Genomic DNA, 21,515 nt, shown 5'->3' on the forward strand with positions numbered 1-21,515 from the left:
ACCTCCGAGCATTTTTAGGCCTGCTAGGCTATTACCGCAGGTTCATCCCCAACTTCTCCCAGACCGCTGCCCCCCTCACTGACTTGTTAAAGAAATCAGCTAAGACAGAAGCCATCCTGAAGAATCCCACACCCGTATTGCGGCTAGCCTTCACTCGACTCAAGACCGCCTTGACATCCAAGCCTGTGTTGGTAAGTCCGGATTATTCCCGGCCCTTCATCCTACAAACGGACGCCTCGGAACAGGGCCTAGGGGCGGTTCTTTCCCAGAAAGATATGAACGGGAACAAGAAACCTATATTGTATCTGAGTCGTAAACTGTATCCCAGGGAAACTAACTACGCAGTCGTGGAGAAAGAAGCACTTGCCATAAAATGGGCTGTTGAGAGCCTGAGGTATTACCTGGAAGGACGGGAGTTCCTTATATATACTGACCATGCCCCTTTGGAGTGGATGGCCCGGAATGAAGGACATAATGACCGGGTCCTCCGCTGGTTTCTGGCATTGCAACCATATAGGTTTCGGACAGTACACCGAAAGGGGACTGAACAAGGTAACGCCGATTACCTCTCCCGATACCCCATGACCCAAACCCGTACAAGAAGGACAGCTAGGGGAAGGGGATGTGATGCGGCGCCCTCCCTTACCTCCCTTGGGCCGCGTCTCTTCGGACCTTCGAGTAGTATGGAAACCACACCCGAGGCGTCCCTAGCAACAACCCGGCCAACCAGACATACAACCTTCTGTCCTCTGTTCCAGGAGCCAATCAGGAGCAGCGGATACCCGGAAGCACACCATCCCGACCCCGGAAGTACCTCCCCCATGCAGGAACCGGACGCTGGAAAAGCCGGAACCAGGAACCAATCGGACGTCGGATCAAGCTCATGGCAGGCGACCCAGACCGGAGCGGAGATGGAGAAGGCGACCGAGGAAGAAGACGAGTGGAGTGAGGACTGGTGGAGTCCGCAGGAGGTGGCTGGGGAGCGGCCGCAACTCAACCAGGAGAGTTGCGGCGGAGCGGGTGAGTGACCGAGAACCACCCCTGTAGCACATTAGGTGCATTGTAAATACTCTCCCTGTGTAAACCTTCCAGTAGAATCACGCATTCACCCGTAGCACTGTATAGCACTTCCTAGCCCTGTATAGCACTGTAGATAGAGACCCTCCTTCCCCCTCACGTCCTATCACTCAGTGCACATTCTGACTCTCGACACCCGTCCTATTTCAAGATCCTGACCCGACCCTACCTTCCCCGCTTCACTGTCGTTTCCTCCCCCTCACATGCACCCGGGTGCTGGTGAATGGTTCTAACCTACGAAGTCCAGCGGGACTAACGGCTCCTTTATTTTTGTTTTCTCTCCCGGAACCTCCGAGGACCACCCAGACCGGAACTCCGGAGGAACCAGCTCTACGCGTGTCCCGGACCAGAGTCCATCCATCACCCCGAGGAGCAATTTTGTGTTCATTTTCTAAAGACCCTTACATACTCTGTTTATCCAGTGGGAAAAAATAAACAAACATTGCCCACTACATACGGCCTCCGCGCTTGATATTCCGGTCCGCCAGTCCCCCACGTCCACAGCGTGCCAAGATGTTAGCGACTGAAAACAGTCGCTAACATCGCTATCTCCTATTACCAACTTTTGGAGATATTCGCACTAAGCGCGAATATCTCCAAAAGCTAACACCTGCCCTGAGCAGTTCTTAGCCATGTTATCCAATTGGAGGTGGATAACATGGCTAAGAGCATTAGCTCGGTAATGCATGAATATCGCTGACTTTTCAGCGATATTCATGCATTGCGGCAATTTGTATCGCATTTGCGATAAACCTTGGTAACATCAAGGTTTATTTGCGGTAAAAATCGCCGCAGCTCAGCGGTAAATGTTTCACGCTAACCAAGCAATAGCGATAATTATCGCTATTGCTTGGTAATGTGCCCCAAAGTGATCAGGACTATACAATCCAGAAAATGAACTTTGAAAGCCTCATTGTAAGAATAAAATAACACACATTGAGGAAACACACACTGAAACCACCCTGCTGCTTTAAGCTCATTTAAAAATATACTTTCTAAACCCAAATTGGCTTTTATCAGATAAAAAACAACAACAGTGACTAGAAAGGAACCACCTTACAGGACTGTTTAGCTTTCCATACTTGCCAACATTCTATTACCGAAAATAAACTGCCTACAAGTCACAAAGAAATTAAAAAGATATGCATATGTATGCACATAAATTGAACATGTATTACAGTTGCTTTCATGGGGTGAACCAACCGAATGTTATTACAGTGAACATTTAGGTCAAAATTTGATGTAGAAATCACTGTCTGTTTTTTCTGACTAAAGCTTGCCAACAGCATAAAGATCAATGTGAAATTTATCAGTGAAAACAATGGGACATACAAAGAGTGCACGTAGACCTCATAATTGACATTATTCTGAAATACCTAATAAACATTATGATGGTTGTCAGCACAAAAGGGGACAGAAAAAAGTATTCAACTTTGTGACAAGAAGTGTTTTTTAACTAGCCATTGACTAAACAGGAGTGATGATATATTATATGTTTAGCGGCTGCATCCATGGTGTTTATATGTTCATGGACGTCAATCAGAGGAAGCAACTGCAACCTAAGGCCTGCACTCTGAGATCCCTGGTATTGTCATTTCTATCCTCAGTCTTGTGTAATAAAGGCAATGCTATGAAACAGAGAGTAGGACATGAGACTTTAACAAACATAGCACCTAGTTTAGAGGTTTAGCTAACAGAGTAGTCTTCATCGGGATGGCAGGTGACATTACTGTGACAGTGTTGAGGGCACTCTGCTTGCCATCGGCCATCTCTGTACATTGAAAGGAACCACTAACAGACTGGGTCCTTTTAATGTACTAAAAACATAAGGCCTGATTACGAGTCTGGTGGTGCAGCACCGGGTACGTCCCGCTGCCGAACTGTCAAACCAGTGGTGGAGAGGAAACTTGTAATATGCTTGGCGGGATCGCGGCGGTTCTGCCAAGCATATTACTGTCTCTACACCACCGCATCTCTGCTAGAGAATGGCAGTTCTCTGATGGCTGTGGCAGCGCAATGGGAGTCCTAATTGTAATAGGGTGGTCAGATGACTGTCACCGCCATGTCCCCTCGAGCCTAACGGTCAGCGGACCGCCAGACTCCTAATCAAGCCCTTAGGGTCCGACTCCGACTTTTGGTGGTGGGAGGGCAGGGGCTCGCTTCTGCTGTGCCCCCGCACCACCAGGAGTCGCTGCCGTCTGGATGCCAGATTACAAGATTTTTGTAGTCAGATGGACGGCCCATGGCGGTGCTGATTAAAAGGCTCATTGTGAGCCCATGTAGTGCATTTCTTCCTGTGCAGGAACTGGGGGTGCAGAAATACAGGGGGCACAGCATGTGCCCCCTACATGCACCCCCATGCACAGGGGCAACAGAGAGCCCTGTAGGTGCCCCCGCGAATTTGGCGGTCTCCGGATCACCAGACTCGTAATTAGGGCCATAGTGTACAGCTGCTGCTGGTTTGATAGCCATTCACCAAAGTACTACAATTGTTTTGTTTATCAATACCAAACTCCAAAAATGGGAGTTTTTTTTTTAACCTCAGCACAAGCTTTTACCTAGCAGTTGACAGAAAGGGGAAAAAAACAATACTTTGCAACCCTAAATCGGGACGATGGTGTAATGTCTTCCCTTTGGCAGCTCTACTCCGTTTGGCCGTCTTGGAAATATTCTGTCCAGGAGCCAATGGGTGCTCTGCCCCCAGAATAATTTTGGTCCACCCATCGAGGGTTTGGCAGGCAGGCTACTCCATCACATTTGCAAAAGAGTACCATGTCCACCAAACTCTAAATCTAATATTTATGTAATCTGTAAGGTTTCCAAGTGGTCATGCAAGTAAAACGAAGGATGTTAGTCACATTGACTAGTCACATTTTCTGAATTATTATTGATTTGAGGTGATTTCTAGTGCTCTTTATTAGAGAAAATAGGTTTTCCTAAATGTATCTCACAATATCGATTTAACTGCTTGACTTGTGGTAAAGTGTTACTCAAAGTGTCACAAGCATGACCTTGAGATGTCACACGCAATTCTACAATCATGAAATATTAAGCACAAGCCAACGGAAAGCTTGGCAGCTATTCCTGTGGTCTGAAGAGAAGAAGGAAGGCCTGCAGTCAGAGCGGTGTTGTCCTCTGTGTCCTACAACTTTCACTGTGAAGTTGGAATTTTTGGATCGGTTATCACAGTCGACAACATAATTACCTCTTTTCATTCTTTCACAAGAAGGAAGGTCTGTAGTCAGAGCGGTGTTGTCCTCTGTGCCCTACCACTCTCACTGTGTCAGAGCGGTGTTGTCCTCTGTGCCCTACCACTCTCACTGTGAAGTTGGAATTTTTGGATCTGTCACCACAGCCAACAGGATACCTCTTTTCATTCTTTCACTAGAAGTGCTTCCGGATAAAGTATGTTAACTGCCCTGGGTCATTGTCTTGTTTTTATCACTGAGGCACCGCTATTACCAAGGTGGCAGCCTTCCTCCGTAAAAATCTTAACACCATTCCTGCTGATGATATCCTTCTCCTGTGCTGGGCCATAATGAAAACGGGCGTGGTCATGACGAGCTCAGCTCGTCATGAGCACACGAGCAGTGTACCTCATGACGAGCTCAGCTCGTCATGAGCATCGAAGGGGTTTAGGATGTCACGCAAAAATGAGTAGGCATTAGTGCTGCAGGATATGCAGAAGCCTACTGCCTAAATTGGTAGGGTAGGCAAGTATAACATTTTAAGGCTAGAGCTGTCGACGTCGAAGCTGGGGATCCGGGTTCGAATCTCGTCTACGACGCTTAACATCCTGTGATTCTTGGCAAAATCACTTAAGGTCCCCCTGCTTAAGAAAAATGAATGTGTTCTTGTGTAACAAAATTGGTGCTATGTAAAGCGCTCTGATACCCGATTTATTGGGTCTTGTTTGCGCTATATAAAGTCCCCTAAATAAATAAAATAAAGAAAACAGTACTCTATCCATGCTTACAAACCGGATGAATACAGAGGTTTGTGCTCAGGACTAATATAAATACACAAATTTCATTTATAGTTGTCAATACAATACCCTGGATACAGCGGTTAGATATAACACACAAAAACTGTCTTCTATCACATTTGCCTTCAAGGTATCTTTCAAAGAACTTAAGCCGCTAGGAGAGAAGCCTGCTCTTTCACCTTAGGGCAGGCACCTTAAAATATCTACTGTGCTTCCCCACAGGCTTTAATAAAAAAATTGAGCAAATGACCTGTCACTCTGGCAATCAGAGTAACCAATCAATGCTACATTTTTTTTTTTTTTGCAATTTTTATCAAATATACACTAAACTATGTTTGATTCCTCTTTTAAGGCAACTACCACTGTTGATTACAGAACAGCCAACATGGACATTTTAAATCTTGAGAGGCTAGATTTGATATTTAGTGTAAGTTCCTTTCTGAAGGCGTACTTCGTTTACCTGCTTCTATGAGTACTTTATAAACACACTTGATCTCACTTAATATCAATTTGCTGCTATTTGCTTGGTATATCAAGTCTATATGTTGGTCGATGCTTCGTAGAAACTGTTGCCTTGAACATCTTGTTCATTATTATATTGTTTACATTTGACCGTATTTTAACATTACGCTGCTATATATGTTTAGACCGGATTGTACTCTGAGATATCATGCTGTTATTAGTTTAGATTTGATTGTCTCCTTATCGATTTTATATATCAGTCGTTGACGGTCAAAATTTCACTTTACCACATTTATGCTGCTACTTTATTTTTATATGCTAGTTTTTAACATGCTTTTATGGATATTTTATATCCGAATAAAGATTTATTGACTTGCCTTGACACACACAAACACATAGACACAACATTCATGTAACTATTGCAGTAAATATTGACTGCCAGCAGGCACTCTGAATTGGATTTATTCTGTTTGAAATAGTTGAGGTTTGAAATATCAGGGGTTAATGGGCGTAATTCTACTAATTTATGCCACAAATGCTAACCAGCTTTATATGTCGAGGGAACTTCAATGCAGGCAGTTTTCAACAAGGGTGTAAATCAGACAGATTCTCTCTCTGAGGGAGACTGCACTTAACATCATTCAGGCACATATAGAGGTGGCAGTAATATGGGGCCTATTTATTTAGGCATTCTGGATTATGTAAAGTAGTAATCCTGTAGTACTCTTTTACATATTCTAACATACCTTTGTGAATTTGTCCCAGAACAGTAAAAAACAAAATGCAAATAAAATTGGAATATTTGTGGAATATTCATAAACATGTAGAACAAATAGAAAGGACTATGACATCTTTGCACTTTTAGTAATGGGGTATTAAAGAGATTTCCTACAGAACTAGTTCCTATACTAATAAATGTGTTAGTAAATCATCCCTGTATTCTTTAGGGGATACATTATAGTGTAGACTAGTCTGTCGAAAAACAGGTATGGTTTTAACAATATACTACCAAAAAATAACTGTGGGTCTCTAGTAACAATTAGCTCTGTACTCTCTTACTGTCTCATCTACAAATGATGTTATACTAAGGGACTGTTCACGATGTGATTTCGTTCCCATCAGTTACGCACTGAACCGCCCCTTTATCATCATTTGGGCCATTTCACAAAGTGATATGTCCAGCATGTAGACATACGTTCTCTACTATGGTGTCCATTGATAAGTCAATCCGACTGGCAGTTCATAAATGGGGGTGGTAACTGAAAGCTCCATTTATGAACTGCCGGTCCGATTGACTTATCAATGGACACCATAGTAGAGAACGTATGTCTACATGGTGGACATATCACTTTGTGAAATGGCCCAAATGATGATAAAGGGGCGGTTCAGTGCGTAACTGATGGGATCGAAGTCACATCGTGAACAGTCCCTTAGTATAACATCATTTGTAGATGAGACAGTAAGAGAGTACAGAGCTAATTGTTACTAGAGACCCACAGTTATTTTTTGGTAGTATAGTGTTGAGTGTAGGGGGCTATAACTGTGTATTGGTCTTTAAACATTCCCCTGAACACTATTCCCTCCTTTTGTGTTAATGATTTTAACAATGTCTTTCATTTGTCAAAAACAATCTAAAATATGGATTTCCATCCCGCACATAATTCAACAAACTATAAAGATTTATAATTAGCTTTATGAAGAGATGTGCAACTTGCCCTCGGTAGTACCAACATCTCACTCAGAACAGTACCTTGCTGACAATAAACAAATCTTCTCGTTTAACAGCACCCTCCTGGATTTTCTGACGGATTCCTTCCCCGACCTCATGTTCATTCATATAGAAGTAGGCGCTATCAAAGTGGCGATATCCTGCATCAATGGCCGCCATCACAGCATCCCTCACTTTTTCAGGAGGAGACTGGATTAACAAAAAAATGATAATAACGTTATCAATGGAATTGCCTCAACCAAAGCAGAAACTGGAATGCCATATGCATGCACTAGCAAGGCAAAATGTCTGGTCTGCCTCTTCAATGGATGTTAAATTACCATACATCTGCTAACACAAATGTAATTACTTACCAAATGCTTTATTAAAAATGCAAATGTGCAGAATTTGTGTTAAATATGTGGGGCCCGATTCACAGAATGAACTTAAGACTCAATCTTAAACTTACTACTATTTTGGTATTCACAGAATGCACTTACTACTTTTGGCATTCACAGAATGAACTTACTACTTTTGGTATTCACAGAATTTAGGATTTTGTCTTAAGACAAACTTAAGACAGACTTAAGACAGACTTAAGACAAAATCCTAACTTCTGTGAATACCAAAAGTAGTAAGTGCATTCTGTAAATACCAAAATAGTAGTAAGTTTAGGATTGAGTCTTAAGTTCATTCTGTGAATCGGGCCCGAAGTATGTTTGTTGGAAACATTGTGGTTGGCACCATACTTAAAAACTATAGGCCTGTAACCTAGTTATGGAGAACGAATTCTAATAATGGCATATGTGAAGACTCAATGTCTATAACGTGAAGGTCATTAATACAAAAATGCTTTACACTTTAAACAACAATTGTGCAAGTTTTTTTCTTCCCTTTTCTGCAGACATTTTATTTTCCAAAACTACTGTTATTAGATAACAAATAGATATTTATTGTATTAGATGACTGATAGTGAGGGCTTCACCAGAGAGGCTGTAGACGACAGGGAGGATGATCCATGAGAAGATGATATAAAATATAAGAAAGGAAGTGCCTGCAATATTAAAGTACATATGGTTGAAAGACGATTGTACTCTGGTGAGAAGATAGGTAGTAGACCTGTTCCCAGGAGCATGCTGAAATCTTACTGGTCAACAAAAAGAAGAAAGAATATCCATGTTGCGACATAGAAAATGTGTGATTATATTAGTGTCTGTTCCTAGACTAGTTAGGCAGATGTGATTAGGACTGATGCTTCCACTCTTTAGATGTAGAATAGACTAATTGACTGAGAGTAGCATCCCATTCTGTTTCCCTTTTTCCTGACTCTGAGAGGAGACCCTGTACTGAGTTTCTTGAACATCTCTTTATGAGAAGTCTTAGTATACTCCTGGATCTGCTGTTATTTGACCTGAAAATACTTTCCAGTTTATTTGGCTAAAGCTACATGCTTATACTATTTCTCTCATCAGAACGCTTCAAGGGTTTCTGACCTGACACATTTTAATCCCTTTTAGATTTATCTTGATCTAGCTCACAATAGGGACGTTTCTTAATAGATCACACTTGTTACTTATGTTATTGATGCTTTATTTTAAGTTACTGAATTGATTCATCTTATTACTAAATATTGAATAATGTATAACCATTTCTGATGTATCTTGGAGAGTAAACCTTCAATAAAATAATGAATAATAAAAAGATTTAAAAATAAAAAAAACTTAACTAAACTCTCTTTATTGACTGATCTAAAATAATGAAAATTGTTAATGATTTATATTGAGATTTAACTTTTATGTCTCAGCTGACAACAAAGATCCATCAACCTGATGTACACTGGGTTCTTGGTGAGGAGTAAGTGATGAGCAGAACCTGGTACTCCATCTATGTGCGTAATCACTCAGCATCTGTGCATCTTTGTACAAAGTCACACACATACACTACCGGTGCGACCCGTTGTTAATTGAGGAGGGGCCCTGCCCCCCACTTTTTTTCAAACATAAAGAGTGAGCAAAGATCAGCCTGACAGAATCGCTTCATGTTGCGATCACGCAGACGGGCACTGTAGATGGCCTAAATGCACAGGCTGCTGTCTAAGCTGAACATCTACAGGCTGAAGATTTCACAGACCTGTGGGTGTGACCTTCTCAGTCCGGCAAAGTGCTTGGAGGTTTTACCCCTCATGATGAGAGGGAGCATAACAGATAGACCCAGACCTGAGTGCTTCAGTTTTAGGGGTTCAGGACCACGTGTCCATCATTGGCGCCTTGCAAGTAAAAAACAATGGAAAAAGGAGGAAAAGATCTACTGTAACTTATCTAAATAGGAGACAATTAATTCACCTATTTCTAAGCCATTTAGTGCACTTAGGAAAAATCGAATTTATACCACCCCATCACTCATACAAAGGGACTAAATTACACATTTTTTATTATTTTTTGTAATCACTAAACTCATATCTCTTTGTTCTTTTTTTCTTTGTAACAAACATCAACAAATAATTTTATACACAAGCTTTTTGTACAACATATACCATCATATACATCACTATATACACACCTATATACAACACATTCACAATAAATTGACCAATGAACAAAATCATAACACAAAAACACAAAGACTTGTACGATTTACACCCTACAAAATATTTCAGCAAAGGCTGAGTGCCCTCCCATTTACTCTAGGAGGTGCATTTGGAGGTAGTATAGCACAGATGGTTCGAAAACCCAAATTACCGAACCTAAATCGAAAACTGTGTCACAAAGGCTACAAGCTCCCAAATTAATTGTAAACATAAACACTCCTCCAGTATGAAAGTGTCGACGCGGTCGCGTTTCGGCCTTCCAAGCAATCTGGCCTCTTCAGGACAGGGTGATAATCCACCTAAGAATACATGTAATCCAAATAAAAAAACATTTTAGGAATCCATTCACGTACTCTGTGCCCTCCTCACCAATCAACAAAATCCGTGCCCGGTAGTCATCGTGCCCAGAGGAGAAACTAAAGAATAAACTAAATTGGAGGGTTTTCAAGTGTACTTAGGCCCATCATCCTGCCACCGGCAGGCGTGGAGAGTGGGTGGTGATCCTATGACCATATCCATGCACTTCAAGTGATTTATGCGTTACACAAGCTGGAGTGACCCAATCACCAATGCCACATGCTGTTAAAAGGAACGCTATCAAGTGTGACTAACCGTTACTAATGGAAACATGACCTCACGGCAATCCATGCGCCCTGCATGCATCTCCAAGTCACTACATACTCACTACTTACAAAAGAATTAAATCCAGGGGCAGCTGGGAATCGTTCACAAAGACCAAAACCAAAGGCAAATTCTGCAAGTTGAGATGACAGAATCCATAAATAGTAAACAGCGCTTCTAGTGGTGATTCATTCAGTTAACCTATATCAGGGTAAACCGTTCTCCTACCTTAACACGAAGTCTGGCTGGGTATGAACAAATCATCTTAGTAAATCGTCTCACGTGTGTGCAAAGGTGTCCACACTCCACCGGCCAACTAGGGAGACCAAGGAAAAACTGTCAGAAACTACCAGCCTAAACTCCTCTACAACCCTACCCCCACTTTCTACATCTGCAAGCAGTCTGCCACTTCTCTTACCTACTACTAGCCCGGGGACTCCAGAACGTCTCTCTCCTTCAAAAACTGCCGCCAAACATGTCGGGTTTGCTCCGTACGACGCCCGCCAGAACCTCCACCAGGAAGTAGCAGACGTCATGCCCCATGTGACTGGGGTTCTCCGTCATAAAAATAAATGACGGACTATGCAATTTGCTAGGCCAATGTTCACTCACCCTGCCCAACTTGATGTCAAAAGGGGGAATAGTATGTGTGAGCCGGGGCACCGTACACACACTCTGGCCGAAGTGGAAAAAATTAATTAACTGAGCGTTTCAAGGGGGCCACGAAAATAGTGAGGAAAAAACGCGGCTCCTCCCTATCTTAAAATACATAAAATGGAGCTGCTTTACACTAGGGGCAAACAAGCCCACAACTGAATACAATATGTGTGACTCCCACAAAGGTGACACAGACATCGTCACATGTGGTGTGGCACGTGCTACAGACACGGGAAACGGATCAAAGACCAACTGTGAACGGGAGGCACAGAGGATGAACATCATTCCATCATTAAAAAAACACTGTGTGTACACAAAACCCTAATTCAAAACACTCATGTGGGTCTGTACCTATACAAACATAAAATACAATACATAATATACAAAATATACAGTCTTAAGTATTCACACAAGGACCATATCATATTTTACTCTGTCATATTAATCTATATACATCAATATTTCTGTACAACATGTTACAATTCAGCAAATCAAAATATAACACAAATAATTATCAAACACAACAGAATAGGTGAACAGTTGTTATCTCAAATACATTACACTGTAATTAATGCCCATATTTCATCCCGGTCATTCAGACCACTTTTCGCAGTTTCATATTTCTCAATCATTCTGGCTTCCAGTCTGTTGAGGGTTGCCTGCATCATGGGGGTTCTCTGTGTTCTCACTACTAGTAGAACAGACCAATTTATGTCATTTTCATTATGGCCCTTTTCAATGTAATGCTGGACCAATGGCGCTCCCAAATACTGACATCTAATTCTTGATTGATGTTGTATTACTCTCATTTTCACATTCTGGGTGGTCTGCCCTATGTAGGATTTCCCACACGGACAGGAGATGCAGTACACCACATTTTTGGTGTTGCAATTGGAGAAGCTTTTTTGTATATGCTTACGGTTGTTAATCATTACATGTTTGGTATTGTTAGTCAGTTGACACACAACACAGCCGTTGCATTTATAGTGTCCAACTACAGGGGGGAGGTGCAACATACTTCTCAAATCACCCTTTTCTGATGTCTGCCTAGTTGCCTTCACCAAATGTTGACGAATGTTCTTAGCTTTGCGAAAGGCAAATAAAGGCTTAGGGATGTCGAACTGCTGTATTAGTCGCCAATTCCTCAAAATGATTCGTTTGATCATATTTGCCTTAGGGCTATATGTTAAGACACAAGTCATTTTTTCCGTATTCTGTTTTTCTTTTGGTGTGAGCAGAGTCTCCCGTGGTGTAAACCAGGCCCGTTTGAGTGCTGCTTTCACCAATTTTCTAGGGTACCCTCTGTTTATCAATTTCATTTGAAGTTTTCCTGCATTCGCAAAGTAATCACATCTATTGGTGCAATTGCGCCTGATCCTTAAAAATTGCCCGTAGGGCAGGTTCTCTTTCAATGTTCTAGGGTGTCCACTATTAAAATGAAGTAAGGTGTTCCGGTCTGTAGGTTTGGAATACAGACTAACCTCTAGCCTTCCGTCTTTGTGAGTTACATTCAAGTCCAGGAAATTAATTCCCTCCTGACTTTAGGCCATAGTGAATTTCAAGTCCCTGGATCTGCCATTAAGCCAATTATGGAAATCACTTAGTTCTTCAAAGGTTCCTGACCAAATTACAAAAATATTGTCGATAAATCGACTCCATTTCGCAATATGGGGACGGAATGGTGTATTGTCATTGAAAATGAAATTACTTTCGAACATGTCCATAACCAAATTAGCAATTTCCGGGGCAAAACAACAGCCAATGGCTACTCCTTTGATTTGCAAAAATAAATCCTCCTTGAAGGCAAAAAAACTATTTTTTTTAAAAAGTTTAGCCAGAGATGTGTTGAAACTGGTAGGTACTGCATGGGGTCTCATCCTTTTATCTAATACTATCTCTAGTATCAGCAGGGCCTCATCCTGAGGGATGTTAGTATACAGGCTTTCAATGTCGAAAGTGACCAACAACTGGTGGTCACTTTCAAACACTGAGCCCTCTATCTTGGAAATGAAATCCATTGAATCTCTAATATATGCCTCGGTTTCTGGTACAAATGGTTTTAAGAAGACATCGATATATTTAGCGAGTGGCTCCAACAAGGAACCACAAGCAGCAATGATAGGACGACCTGGAGGATGCTGTAAGTCCTTATGCATTTTGGGTAGGACATATATGTTTGGTATTTTGGGTGAACTGGCATTCAGAAAAGCATGTTCCTTTTTACAGATATATCCTATGTCTAAGGCTAGTGTGGTAATCTCCATAATCTGTGCTTTGAGACTCTCCGTAGGGTTTTCCTTAATGGGACGATAGTGATCTATATTCTGCAATTGCCTCAAAATCTCATTATCATATTCATTGACGTCGCACAGTACAATCCCACCCCCTTTGTCTGCAGGTTTAATAACAGGAAGGGGGTTACTAGATAAATCTTTCAGGGCTGCCATTTCCTGTTTGGAGAAGTTAGGCTTGAAGTATGTTTTTTACGGCTAACTTCATCCACTTCATTCAAAATTTGTTCTTCGAATATCCGAATCTCATCTGGCATCGTAGCACTTTCAGGACAAAATGTGGACTTTATTTTAAGGCCACTAGTATTTGTTTCAGTGGTTTCGTCCATATCTGTGAAAAATATTTTAAGCCAAATTTTGCGCAGGAATTGTAATACTTCCATCTTAGTATTCACAGGGTCATTGACGCCTTGTCACAGAGTGGTGTGGGATCAGCAGTACAGCTGACTCTATCCCACTCTGTGATGAGTACGGGACTGGTTCCTCCTCTCATAGGCTGACACATAACAGGGTCAGCCAATGTGAGGAGGTTGAAATAGCAATCCTCCAGGCTTCCCGTCTGTCACCTGAGATCTCTGCAGGGATCTGTAAGATTTGTATTTTATGTTGGGTGCGTACATGTGTGTGCATGCATCAATGTATGTGTATGTCTGCATGTGTGCTGTGAATGAAGGTGCGCATGTGTTTGTGCTTGGAAATGGTGAATGTATGTGTGCACTTGTGAATGGATGGGTATGTGTGTGTACATGTAGCTGGGTGAGTATGTGTTTGCGTTTGTTGCCTGCCCACCCCCTGCTCAAATTATCAGAAGCCACTGCCAATAACATGGCTCAATAATCTTGTGCTGTCTTACTTCTAAAATTGATCAATACTGTAAGTAACTGTATTTTCTTTCAAACTGTCATCATAATCGAGCAGTGTGAGAAAAAGAAAGGTATGATCAGGTGCTAGCATTCCGTTCCTTTAGGCATGTACTCACATTTCCCATTAGGAAATTGAATAGGTTGCCATCTTGGAACAGTGATGCTAAGTGCCTCCTTTAGGGAATCCCACCAAAGGAAAAACACATGTACATTCCCAATTCTTAGTGAAACAACAGCTGCCCTGAAGCATCAAACCTGTGGCTGCTGCAGACTCCACAAGTAGTAGCTGCTGCAACTCCCGACTAAGCAGCATGACTGGCCACAGCTCATAGCATGCACCTTTACTTGTAGACAGAGTAGCTCATCAGACAGGTGATGGCCCTAATTAAACTTGGAGCTTGTATTTTCTAATGGCTCATACCTAATACCGGGCTCCTGCTTGAAAGCTCCTCTCATCTCCTCTGGTGCTGGCCCTGGTCTGCAGCAGGGAAGCAATGTATTTATCAGGATAGGGCTGTCATATGTCCTAGTTCACCACTAGCTGCAAGTCCCAAATGGTGGGGTGTTTAAAGATCTACTCATCTGGTCTTACCTTGACTTCAGGAAGCTCAAGCAACTATAGCCCAACATAGGTTAGCAATGCCTAGAACTCTGTCAGTTCAGCTAAGTCAGCTCCTTGGGCTTGAGGGAACTAATTGTGCTAATGGGGGATCACTGTATGCCCAAATGGTGCTTTTGAGACGAGACGACTCATCCTTGCTCCTACAGGTCACCAGCAGCACTCTCACGAATGAGGTGCAGGATCTGAAGCACCCAACTGACCCATGGGGGTGGGGGGAGAGTGAAAAAAGCTATGCCTGAGAAATGAAGAGCAGTTCCCCTGGAGACAACCTAAAGCACCCTGGATACATGGTGGTCCAGTTCCTGCCCTGGAGATACACTTTACACTTCATTCTGATGTATGCAAACTGACACAGTCCAGAAAAACAAGAACACTGGTATATAGAATATATTATATATATATATTTGTTTATTTTATTCATCTTTATAATTCATAAATTAAAATAAAAGTGTATATTATTTATATACAAAGTCTCTTTTTATCTTTGGTTATCTAAGATACTATTGTTTTAGTGCGGCTTCATTATAATATCAGAAGTTTTTGCACAAGGAAAAAATATATTTCCAATTATTCTCTTGATGTACTCTATTTTTTTAATACACTAATTTGTAGATTTCCTCCAAATGTGTAGATGAGATTCAGCCTCAATTTAATTACAATGCATTTTAAAATACAAACATTTACACTGTTGAATGCACACAATTTACATATATATTTAGTATTATTTTTGTTGGTATTGTCTTACAAAGGCTGTTTTTTATTGTCAACTCCTAAAATCATTTATCATCTGTGTTAGCACCTCGTTATATGCATCATATATCTTTCAAGGTAATCCACATGAGTAACAAAAGTAGGTTCTACTAAGTTATGTAGATAGATATAAATTATATTATTTATGATTATAGCAAGAATACCAGTTACATTTGGGGAAGGTCCTAGGTATGACCCAAGGTAAAATGTGTGCAGCCCCCTGAGTAGAAGCATAACTGCGGTGTAAAACACAGTTTTAGTAAATAGCGACAGTTTCTGCTAATAGAAGGGCATAATCATCCTATGCTCAGTTCAGAAAATCGTGAAAACTTGGCTCTTTTCATTAGCCTACAACTAGCCCACTCGATCTGTACTGGCTTGCTCTCCCACCCCAGCGCCAAGAAACCGTAGGTGTACGTGCGCTTTATAAGTTTCATTTTTCATTTCATTTCATTTCAATCACGAAGAATTGACATAGGGCGGTGCAGCAAGTCATTTTGCTACACTAGTCTATGCCAATTTGAAAGGGGAGGAATGCACCATATTTACAATATATCGAGCATTCTCTGCCTTCGGATGGCGAACAATTAGCAGCCGTGGGCCAACGCAGGTGTGTCAGTTGTTTGCATGATTTTTTTTGATCAGGAAGGGACACCTCCTGCCCCAAAACAATCATTGCATTGGAAGCATTTTTCTCTTCCTATGTGTGCGCAGCACACATGGAAAGTGTAAATAAAAAAAATGAAAATAATGTTATTTCTCCTTGTTATGCCACCACTGGGAGGCGCATTGTAGTAATGCATTCCTCGATTTATGTCATGTTTTAAATCTGAGAATGTTTCAAGACCTATGGGTGTTGCGTGGGAACACCCACTTCAACGCCCATGGCACGCCTCCCTGACCCCGTGTGAGGCAATGCAGCGACTTGCCCTGCATTGCCTCACTCCTTAACTACAAGGCCATGAAAACGCATGCAAGGTTAATTTTCCGGTTTATTATTGTTCATTTTTTGAATTAAATACATTTGGGGGCACCAAAATCTTTTAATTGTTAGGGCCTCCTAATGTCTTAATCTGGCCCTGACTTACATCCATGCAGGGTGGCTTTGCATGGCTTCATAGCCCTGTGTCATGCATGTAACACTTTACATGGTGCAAACGTAACTCAGGCCTCTCATAAACAAGACCCTACATGTTCAAAATATATGAGCCAAGCAGTAAGTGTATCAAAAAAGAACTCCACCAAAATCTATAATAACCAAAATAAAGGTCATAAAAGGTATGAATTGTGGGTCCAAAATATTTCAAGTTATTTAGAACTTAAAGAAATATTCCGGTTTAATATAAAGAACGTAACCGCTTAACCAGTTTACTGCGGCCCCGATTTTCCCCGCAGTGCGGCACTTCCGCAAAACGGGCGGGCCGCGTCGGCCATTGGCCGACGGCAGCACTGGGGAGGTAGTGCTGCCGTCGGCCAATGGCCGACGGCAGCAAGGAAGGGATTTATACGGTTGGACCATGAAAGAAACAGTCACAGAGACTGATTTCTCTTGAATGCTGCTGTATCACTACTTTAAGTAAGAAAGGAGTGTGCATCTTTGGAGACACACTGTGAAGAACGTATGTTATAAATTCAACCACACGTTATTCATCATTGGGCAGTTTAGCATTATCTACAATCTAAAAATGACTGAAATTTAGAGTCAATTTCTAGTGTTGCCACGTATATAAACAGAACAGTACCTGGAGTGACCACAAGGGTTTACCGTTGTTCAAGCAGTGGAAAAAGTCTAAGTCTAAGGAACGATTTGAAATTCGTACTAAACATCAGAATTTGCAACATTTGAGAAATCTTCAAGAATGATGGGCATTTTTATTTGCACAGTATGAGTTTGTCATTAGTTACATTCCTGAATCAAAGAATGTGTTGATGAATGCCCAGTCCCACCAGAAGCCATAATCAGCACTCACTTATGCGTAATCTGTCATTTATCCGCAACATTTAGTTGTAATACTTCCATTTATTTTGGAGATCATTAAGACTGTACAGAATCTGCTGAATACTAAGGACTTAGTAGATTTCCACATGAAAACTCCCTTGGTTGACCAAATGAGCTCTTTTTATTCCTACTAAGGAATTACAAGTTTATAATGAAATTATAATACAGCTGTTTCTATTTCTAGTCGTAGAAGTATTCAGCCTACTTTTCATTTTGCTTTCTAAAGATTCCTGTGTGATAACAGTGAGAGTACTCACTTTGATAAATGGCCCTTTTCTCTCCATTGCAGAAGATATCAACTGCTGAAGGAATGGCCCAGAGTTTTTTGACAGATGTATTTCACCTTCTGGCTGCCATTTCCAATCCATGGGTAGAAATAATGAAATAAATAGTCTGCAGTAATATTTGCAATCCTACTGTAACTCTACTCAAGATGATTGGGCTTCTTATCTACCTATTGCATAATGTTCCTACAATTATGCAACTCTAACTTCTACTAGAATATTACAATTCCTTTGTTTCAGGAATTCCAACACTGAGTTTTTCCATCTCCTCGTCAAGTTGATCCTTTCATGCCTGCTGCTCCTGAATATTTGAGTCTGTTGAAACAACATAGACAACTTGTTTAAGAAGGTTTACATAATTGTAAGTTCCTGATGAAGCAGTATGTTGGTAAATGAAGATCAAGCTCTAATTTGCTTTGTCGTAGGAAGAAGGTTTGGTTTTTTGCTGGTTTACCACGAATTTATAATTTAACAGCCAAATTTAATCCACCATTTTTGGGCCATTGGTGATAACTCTCCCAGTTAATCCTGCGGCTTTCCAGTTAAAGTTTGCTCCTGTTTGGAAGATTAATTTTGTACTTCATTCCACTCAACTGAAGCCACCTCTGTCTGATCTTTACCACTGACTTCAATGTCACTGAAACCCCACAAAAAATATATAAAGGATATTCAATATATGAGGATTAACAGATTTGTGATTCTCAAAAGTTTGAGGAAATGTTTAATTTTTGATCCAGTTAATGTGGTGGAAGTGGGGAGGAATCTAAAGTGGGGGCAAATTGTTACAGAGCTACATCATGAGTGCCTTTTAACCCCGTGCCAGAGAGAGTTTGCAATTTGTCATGATAGCAAGGCTAGTGCATTTGATATCTTGGATGCATTTGGAAATATGTCCAGTGTCATAGGGAAGTTATTACAGGCCCCAGGTGGAGGCCGTAAGCAACTAGGACCAAGACGGTTTGACTCAACGTGTTCCCAGGCATCCAGGAAATTGAAACAGGCCTCGGGAGTCACACTTCGAGATCAGGTGGCTGTTAAAGGACTACAGAGAGTATACAAGGCCGCTCTAGCAAACCGAAAGTCCACTTTGAAGGAAGAAGCCTGGATCGATTTAGTGGAGGCCAGTACACTGAGCAATAGCTCAAAGTTCTGGGGTATTATCAACAGTCCCTTCATAGCTGGAGATAATGGCAACTTACTAGACGCCCATATTACAGAGGATAATTGGATAAACCATTTTGAGTGCATTTTCCAGTTGGACACCCCGCTAACTGATAGGCAGGAAAGGGTGGCCGGCAAGGCGGAACTCGTTTTTTACAACACAAGAGGTAAGAGCCGGCATCCTGGGACTGTCTAAAAACAAGGTCCCAGGGCCAGATGGGATTCCGCCGGATCTCTACATCACTCATGTGGAAACCTGGGTGCCTGTTCTTATAGCTGTTACTAACGCATCAGTCCAGGTCGGCTGCCCAGACTCCTGGGCCCTATCGACCATAGTCCCAGTGTTTAAAAAGGGGTATCGGGATAGCACCCTTTGCTACGGCCCATCTCCCTTCTGTACTCTGTAGTGAAGGTGGTAGGTCATATGGTACTGGACAGACTTTATCCTGGGCAGATGAAAAAACTTTTTAGTCGAGTTGCAATATGGTTTTCGCCCAGGTCGCTCCACCGTGGAACAATGTTTAAATCTGTATATGGTTCTATATAAGTACACCGTGACCCGCTCCAGCTCCATCCACCTAGCTTTTATTGACCTGTCATTCAACTGTGTTAGCCGATAAATGCTGTGGCAGTTGATTTCCTCTATAGGCATTGACAGGAATATTGTTTTATTTCTTAGGAACCTTCATAGAGATTCAAAAGCGGCTGTACGTTATTCAAAAGATCTCAATGTGACCCACAAGTTTGACATCAAGAGAGGGGTGCACCAGGGGTGCATCTTTACCCCTTTCTCTTTAACTTATATATCAATTCCATAGAGAAGGCCTTTTCAGACACAAAGCTGACTGCCCCCAGGTAGGCCACCGTAGCCTGCCAATCCTCCTGTATAGGGACGGTGCTGTTCTCATGGCAAGGACAACCAGGGGTCTACAATTCATAGTAGCCTGCCGGTCCTCTTGTATGTGGACAATGCTGTTCTTATGGCAAGGACAGAAAGGGGTCTACAACTCCTATTGAACTCTTTTGTTCACTTTATGGAGAATGTGAACCTGACGGTTAATCATTCCAAATCATTTGTCATGCAGGTGGAATCCCGTAAAGATAAGCTGTCTACTTTTAAGTTGGGAACCTCGTCAATACCCAAGACCAATGTCTTCTCCTATTTGGGAGTAGTGTTTGACAACACCTTGAGTTGGTGCCCCTTACTTACTCATAAGAGAGGGGACCTAGTTAAAGCTTCCAAAGCTGTCCTTAAGTTCGCCTCTAGAGTGGGAGGAAAAACTTATAGGGGCTCTTTTGAAGATCTATAAAGCAAAATGTATCTCAAAGGCTAGTTACGGGAGCAAGATATGGGGTCACTTTGGGGTAGAGGTCCTGCAAATCACTGAAAATTCCTTCCTGCGACGGGTTCTTTCGGTACCGCAAAGCATCCAGTCCTACATTGTGCCTGAAGAGCTGGGGATGTCTTACCTTTCAGACGAACTGGCACTAGCATTGTAGTTAAAAATTTGGGATAAGCAAAAAAAAGCACTTAGTAAAGACATCTTAATGGATTGTCTTTCTCTTGACCACGTCACATGCATTCGATGCCACCAGTATATAAAAGTAGGCCTCTCTAGGCTAGGGAGGGTAGAACTATTTGATAACCTCTAGCTTATATGCAAGAGGGATTCTGCCTGGGCTAAAGAGTGAACGTGTGGAAACAGAGCTGCGCAAGCCCAGCATGCATAGGTGTACCGTGTTAAAAACTGTACCACCACTGAACCATATCTTTTGGGGCATAAGAGCATTCATGATTGTTTCTTATTTGACGAGGTTTCGGCTTGACCGTTTCCAGTATCTCGTGGCACAACCACGTGATGCTCACATAAGTCAGTGTCTCATTCCCTGTGGCTGCGATGGTCAGTCTCCTCAGGGCATGATTCACTTTTTAATGCTTTGTAGTTTTTACTCGACTTCCAGAAAGTTATTTATTATCCCTATCTTTAAAAAGGCCTGTTTTAGTAGGATGAGACCAGCTTTTATTTTTTTACAACTCCTCTCTAGTGATACTGTTTTGTAGACGCTTAACTTTTTATGGATTGCTGTTAGACTCAGGTCACGCTGCGATTAATCTTGGCATTTTGATCCATCCATTTTTATCCTGTAATTAGACTACCCTGGTTGTACTGTATTGTGAATTTGTAATTTGGTGATGTTTTTATTGGTGTTTTTACAACGTTTATGATTATCTACAGAGTGAGTGTTCCTCAGAAGATGCTTCTTTACTCCATGGCCATATTTTTCTCCAAACCATTTGGAAAAATCCAAGCGCTTACTATTGCCTTTGTACCTAGAGCAGTACAATGAAAAAGAGCATAGCTAAAACCATGCAGGGTGGGAAGTCTCTTGTGTTCTACTCTAAAACACTTTCCTGCATACTGCATAATGTGACGTGTGTTTCTTTCA

The 21,515-nt window shown here is 41.7% G+C and overlaps 1 protein-coding gene across 4 annotated transcripts in view; it reads right to left on the reverse strand.

The window, feature by feature from the left end:
* Nucleotides 1-21,515, reverse strand: part of LOC147734736 (aldo-keto reductase family 1 member B1-like) — a 286,968-nt gene that overhangs the window by 216,881 nt on the left and 48,572 nt on the right. The window contains exons 1-3 of one of the 4 annotated variants that reach the window (XM_086953623.1): nucleotides 10,859-10,950; nucleotides 10,669-10,756; nucleotides 7,275-7,442 (exon numbers count right to left, since the gene is read on the reverse strand). In XM_086953623.1, the coding sequence (XP_086809749.1) occupies nucleotides 7,275-7,442; nucleotides 10,669-10,704 (204 nt within the window). In that variant the 5' untranslated portion in view covers nucleotides 10,705-10,756; nucleotides 10,859-10,950. Of the gene's footprint in view, nucleotides 1-7,274; nucleotides 7,443-10,511; nucleotides 10,542-10,668; nucleotides 10,757-10,858; nucleotides 10,951-21,515 lie in introns of those variants that run through there. The other 3 variants (XM_086953624.1, XM_086953625.1, XM_086953622.1) reach the window with 3 other exon arrangements.

This window comes from Lissotriton vulgaris, chromosome 1_2, assembly GCF_964263255.1.
Source record: "Lissotriton vulgaris chromosome 1_2, aLisVul1.2, whole genome shotgun sequence".
NCBI lineage: Eukaryota > Metazoa > Chordata > Amphibia > Caudata > Salamandridae > Lissotriton > Lissotriton vulgaris.